This window comes from Rhodofomes roseus (genome assembly GCF_022264815.1).
Source record: "Rhodofomes roseus strain CIRM-BRFM 1785 chromosome Unknown C8Q71scaffold_8, whole genome shotgun sequence".
Lineage (NCBI taxonomy): Eukaryota > Fungi > Basidiomycota > Agaricomycetes > Polyporales > Fomitopsidaceae > Rhodofomes > Rhodofomes roseus.
This window is the reverse complement of record NW_025952964.1, coordinates 1,651,944-1,658,214: the sequence shown is the minus strand read 5'-3', so window position 1 is coordinate 1,658,214 and position 6,271 is coordinate 1,651,944. Positions and strand designations below refer to the sequence as shown.

At 55.5% G+C, this 6,271-nt stretch overlaps 2 protein-coding genes across 2 annotated transcripts; both read right to left on the bottom strand.

Annotated features, from left to right (window-relative positions):
- Window positions 1–121: 121 nt before the first annotated feature.
- On the bottom strand, window positions 122–1,506 carry C8Q71DRAFT_577870 (uncharacterized protein). The gene is made up of 6 exons (XM_047919474.1): window positions 1,001–1,506; window positions 770–942; window positions 542–717; window positions 372–489; window positions 183–315; window positions 122–123 (listed from the first exon to the last, which is right to left on the bottom strand). Exons 1-5 carry the CDS (start codon window positions 1,353–1,355, stop codon window positions 217–219), a joined length of 921 nt encoding a protein of 306 aa, XP_047780129.1. The 5' UTR covers window positions 1,356–1,506; the 3' UTR covers window positions 122–123; window positions 183–216.
- Window positions 1,507–3,871: 2,365 nt separating this feature from the next.
- Window positions 3,872–5,733, bottom strand: C8Q71DRAFT_706498 (kinase-like domain-containing protein; the record flags this gene model as incomplete). Its single annotated transcript, XM_047920507.1, has 7 exons — window positions 3,872–4,205; window positions 4,258–4,328; window positions 4,382–4,696; window positions 4,943–5,128; window positions 5,185–5,280; window positions 5,335–5,452; window positions 5,537–5,733. 7 exons carry the CDS (start codon window positions 5,731–5,733, stop codon window positions 3,872–3,874), a joined length of 1,317 nt encoding a protein of 438 aa, XP_047780128.1.
- Window positions 5,734–6,271: the final 538 nt, after the last annotated feature.

Below are 6,271 nucleotides of genomic sequence, written 5' to 3'. Positions count from 1 at the left end.
CACGGCGTGCAACTCTGCGCCGGCTGCGACGCGGAGGACGGGTTCCGGCAGGAGGAGATCACGAGGTTGTTGGGCATGGAGGTAAGCTGGCGGACGAGCGCGAAACCGAGGCCACGGGACGCCCTGTAGACCGAGGAGAGCTCAGTTCAAGTTTCGAGTACTGGGAAGAGCAAGGTACGCACCCGTTGATAAGCCAACTAGTAACGGTCGTCACCTTTACTCGGAAGCGATCCGGGTTGCCGCTCTGATCGGGGGCGACCTGTTGGTCTTTGAATAGTATTCTTCCGACAGCTGCTTAAAGCGCTCGTCATAAGGCTATGGCACAGGAGGACGTCAGCATGACGGGCTTTGGCTTGACGAACATGACATACGGCTCGCTCCTCCGGAGTCAGCGCACGCCATCTCTCTGACAATATCTTGCTGTTGAGCTCAACAGGGCGCATGCCCGGGGGTGCGGGACCAATAGTCTTGGTCTGCTCCTGGAGGAACCTAGGGACACCGTGAGCAACTAGCGGTTGGCATATTAACAGACATTCCCTACACCACCCAAGAGGATCCGGGCCGCAATGGACGGTTCACGTCCCTCGGAACGGAACGATGACTGGCCTTCAGCTCAAGCGTCACTCTTTTGAGGGTCTCCCTGTCGGTCTTGTCGAAGTACTCCTGAAGGCGTTTGCTGTACTCTACCCGCAGCTCGGCATGGCGATCATGGTACACCTGCGACAAGGATACTCAATAATGCAATGACAGTTCGGACAGATGCACACACCTGACGTCCAGCATCGTCCATAGCCTTCCACGCCTTTGCGGCAGCATTGCTCACCTGTTGCTGCGCAGCAAGAGCGGGGGCCTTCGGCTCGGTCCGATAATATTCTATATAGAATAAGATGTAAGGCTTGGAGGGCTGTTTAGGCGGCATGTCTTCCTCGGTCAGTGGTTTGACTGTTTGCATAAACGGCATGATGGGAGGGTGAATGGAGTTAAAGACGTGGGAGCGCACCAATGGGTGGCTTAGCTCTCTTGGGTGGGCGGTCCATGCTTTTCTTCGGCTTTGACGGCTTTGCGGCTGCCTTGGGTTCTCTCCTTTGTTTCACAGGTTCCGCTTTACGTTCGGACGACTCGGCGGCCAAGAGCGAAGACGAGGACGATATGAACGAATGCGTCGGGACCTGCAGGCGCGTCACGGAGATAGATCCTGCGCTACCGTGGCGCGTGACCGTGGCGCGGATCGTGCGGTGGGCTATGCGCTGGGCCAGCTGAGAGAACATAGCAGAGACGAAGACGAGAGGTATGAGCCAGAGAAAGAGATGTGCTGGGACGCGACTGAGCGACGGCGCGTTGAGTACGGACGGCATTGCTTGTGCTTGTTGTGCAAGAGCCCCATCAATCTTTCCCCAAATGGTATGTCCCGTCTCAAGCCACCTCGCGTCTGTGGCGTCCAGGCCCGGCTTGTCCTTCAGCCATTATGTCAAACCCATCTCAAGTAAGTGGATTTGAGCCGGATTTGAGACGACCTCAAACTACACGATGTCTCGGAGGGAGGGGCAACATAAAGTTGCACGTTGGCAGCACGATGTTTCGTGGACGATCGCATCGGCGTTTATGCTCAGCAAACAGCATGTACCGAACAATGCCCAAACGACGACTTCGTGAGGTATGTACGTCGAAAATCGATCCTTTATATATCCGGTACCCCCTCAGGCGTCATCCTCGGCCCGACCCACCAAGTTGTGAGCTCACTGGCGCAATCGTGCCGCACTCGCTGTCTCAGACCGCCCAAACCACACAAATATCTGATTACCAGCTGATCATCATACTAGCCCCCAATTGCGAGCCTATGCAATGCCCACTACTTAGTACGTCGCGTACATTACATCGCCCAGAGCCTCCCAGAGGTGGGCCAGAGCACTGACCGACAGAGCGCCCACCAGCCACATGATGACATAAGCGTCCTGCTGAGGTGCTACCGACCCCTGACAACGTCTTGCACACTACATACTGCACTCTTTGAGTAGAAAAACCCGGTAGTACCTCAACATCAACGCCTTTCATGACAAAGAGCTGCATAACGACCAGTTTCGCATACATTTCCGTCAAATGGTCTCGATCACGTGATGTGGTTAACGCGTCTGTGGCACAGGTGTAAGCGCGTGCCGTTAGTGCTAAGTAGGACTCGTGTAGCACGCAGGTGAGCATCGGCAGCAATATTCTCGGTCAGTTAATCGCTGACTCGCTGAGAACGGACAGGAACGTGAAGCAGCGGCTGAACCCCACGCGACTTCAGCGGATAGACTCGGAAGACAAGAAGAGGAACTTGAGAACCAGTATTACTAGTATATAAAGCAGATCCGGTGAATTCGTTTGCATCTATTTGGCCGGGCGCTTCTATCGATCATGTGCCCGTCTTGACGGCGACCTCGAGTCGGAAGCATGAAGCCTTGAGAATGACTGCCAGTGTCCATCTACCGACTGAGCGGGCTCTCAGTACTCTGAACTTCAGCCCCGCCACGCGCGCAGCGCGTGGTCTCGTGCATAGCAGACAGAGTCTACATCCAGTTGTGCCCGATGGATATGCAATGCACTTGGTTGCGATGTGTGCAGTTCGGGATTACGGTCTTTGTCGCAGCCCCGCCGCGCGCGCAGCGCGCGGTCTCATAGTGCGGTACGGCGGACAGAGTGTGATAGAATCTGCAGCTGTGTTTGATGGCTATGAAATGGACCTGATGCGTGCAACTCGTAGCTACAGTCTAAGTTCTCGCCATACATCTTCAGTATCCTGATGATGCGCATCGATACACTGGAATTTGTCTCTGCATCAAACGACATTGCGACTATCTTCAGTTTCATATTGACTCGACCGCCGGAGCGCAGCGATGGCGTCCCTTGTTTGGAGACTCGGTGATGGAAGCCCCTTGTTGAGAAATAAAGTTAGTGTGCGGTGTCAGATGAATTAGTGTATACGCTGCTCCACGACGGTCGCTTCCCCCTGGCCCTTCTCCGCTCCCTCCTCGATGCTCTCTGGCGACGGCGCGGCCGATGTGGGATGGAGGACGCGCACCTGGCGGTCGGCGATGCGGTTCTTGCGCGAGGTGCGCGAGGACCAATGCAGAGGAGGGGAAGCGGGCCGGAGCTCTGGACGGTGAGGAGTGAAGACGGCATGCGTGGGGTAAAAGAATTTGAGCGGCCGATGGGTTGCGCGGGGATGAGTAGAATATGTGGTGGATGTACGCGGTACACTCTTGTTTGAGGATCTATGGCTTTCTTGTGTAACTCGGCTATGATTTGCGGTGTCCCAAGGATGTGGCGGGGCATCATCAGCGTTCTCCTTCGCCATTGCGACTACAAATTCGCGTTGCTTGTCTCGAGAATGGCACCGCTACTATGCGCTTGGCTGACGGTGATGTCTGGCGAGTAGAATGATCCGCTAGCTTCCTGGCAAGGTTCTACGAAGAAATCGAGTGCTAGCCGTCGTGCAGGGTAGTGGTTGCTGAGGTGCCTCGAGTGCACTGGCCTCCAAGCTCGAAGGCTTGCAACCTCATTGGCAGGCTTCGTCTGGCGCATTTACAGGCCTACGACATTCGACTTCATGATGACCCCCGCCAGAAAGGCCTATGAACGACCTAGATACTAATGCGCTGGAACGACCATGCACGTGAGGCCAAATTGCTGGCACCGAACACACAACATCGGGTTAGAGGTCTTCTCACACCAACCATTTCGCATTAAACGCTTGTGGATCACCAGGAACGCAAGACAGTTGTTGTTCATTGGAGAGGGCGGTCAACAAGGAGCAAAGTCGCGACCCCCAATATAATATTAGATCGAACGGAGGCCAGGAAAGAAGGGGTATATGCCAGACTCTTCCGACGGTTCAGCTCTCGACCTCGACGCCAGCATTCAGACTCCTTTGAGACGCAGAGAGCTTCCACAGCGACCTGCATCTCTGTATCAACCCGAATGACCTCGACCTCGGCATGGTCGGAGCGGCTACACCTAGGGACCCATCTTGCTGAGCCTGAGTCTGCTTGGACACGAGCTTGTCACGAAAGGCGGCAGTCATCCAATCCATCCACGGGGCAGGGTCCTCTCCGGGTGGATAGAGCGTCCCTTCTGGGATAGTGATCTTCTTGTCCGCCTTCTTTGGCGCAGCATGTGCGTGAGCACCGGGACCAGAACCTTCTCGTCGAGCAATCGCGTCCCAGGGGCTAAGGCACAAGAAGGTTAGGTATCGCACAAACAGAAATACGCAAGACATACATAACAGCAAAGTAAGGGTGGCTCTTGAGGTCTTTCGCTTGTGGCCTTTTCGATGGGTCTTTCTCGAGCATCTGCAGGAGCCGAGTCAGCTCCTGGATCAAGTGAACAAGTTACGACCGTATACCTGCGACAGCAGATCTTTGAACTCAGCGCTGACAGTTCTGCGACCGTCCTCTGGGAACTCGAGAGGGCTAAGACATGTCTGCTTCACCCTATCCTGCATCTCCATCTTCTTCGTCAGTCCGAACGGCAGCTTCCCAAATGCCATCTTGTAGATGATCACCCCCGCAGCCCACACATCCGCGCCATACGAGTAGGCTGGTCCCCTGTACACCTCCGGAGCGACGAATCCCGGTGTGCCGCAGACATTGAGGGTCATATGTCGAGCGGAAAGCTGCGCGCGCACGAGCTTGCGCAGATAGTTCTTGCGCTTCTGGAGCTCCTCGACCTCGGCGTGCAAACGGGCACGTCGTGCGAGGGCATCTCGGTCCTCTTGCTCACGATAGAGTTCTGTCTTACTGGAACCAGCGCGCTTCGGGCTGTCAAGAGCTTCCGTATTGGCAGGCGTCGGCGCACCAGGGATATGATCCATCGCAGCGGAGTCAGCGGACTCCAACGCATCGCCTGACGAAGGCATCGAAAGGACGAGAGACGATCCAGACACATGTTTCACCAGTACCGGTACGTTGAGCTTGAGCGAAGCGCTTGGTTCATCCTTGACCCACGGTCGAGCATCCGGAGGAAGCTCGAAAGCGCGCGAAATACCGAAGTCGGCGAGGAGCAGATGCCCACGTGCGTCGATGAGAATGTTGTCCGGCTTGAAGTCGCGGTGTAGAACAAAGAACGAGTGAAGCACCGAGAGTATATGTACCTGAACGCGGTATCCGATCCGTCAGACATTGATCACGGAAGTACGATGTTACGCACGATCTCAGCAGCGTAACCTAGGATCATATTCTCGGGCATACCGGTCGTCTTGTAGCGCTCTATCTCGGTCCATAGATCCCCTCGGGGGGAATAGCCCTGCGCAGTCAGCATTGTCAGAGAAGGTCGGAGCGGCGACAACTATGAGCTCACCGTAAGAAAGAAGAAGTGTGCATTGTCATGGAATGACGCTTCGAAATCGAGCAAACACGAGGTTTGTTCTCTCGGGGAGAGAGCCAGGGACCGTAGAATGGCTTGTTCTTCGTACATTCTCTTGTGCGTCTTCTCTACTCTGCGCGCGTCCATCCCTTGGTCGTCCTCAATCGGATGCTCTCTCGACCTGTCTTTCTGCGACCTATTCTCCTTGTCCTCGGCTCGCTCCGGATACTTCGCCATGACCTTGAGAGCGTGGACGCTCCCTGTCACCTTGTGCTCCACCAGGAGCACCGTCCCTTGGCCTCCCTTCCCCAAAAGCTTCAATGGACGGAAATCGGACGCTTTGAGAGCAGGTACATTCAAAGGCGGCTGTTTCACGTCAAATCCATCGACCATGGATGCACACGCTGAAGGCTTATCAGTGGGTGCTACCGCCGCCTTCAGCTCGGACTCAGGGTCTAGAGAAGGCGCATCGAGAGGGATGGGACATAGGGTGGGCGATTCGGCCATGGCTGGCTGACTTGGGACTTCGAGAGGCTTGGCCACCTCTGACACCTACGCATCTGTTAGAACATGCCCTCGTCCAATCAATGGTCCCTTGCCTTGTCCTCCGCCCAATCGAGAAGCTTGTTGACATACTTGGGATCCGCGTCCTGAGGTTCGTCCCTTAAGAGTTGTGCCACGTCGACAGGTGTGTGAGCCTGAGTGAGGCATCGTTTCGTTATGTCGTTGCGGTTCTGTTCAGATCGGTTGGTAATGTTGTGCCACCATCATACCGAGTGCACGTACCACCCTCGTGAATCCGAAGGCTTTCTTTTCCGGTTCGTCAGACCCATGGGCAGCGTTCTTGAGGTGTTCAGCGAGCTTCTTGTAAGCGCGTAACGCAGTCTCACGCCGACGTTCAGCCCGAGGAGGATCCTCTACCTGTATCGCA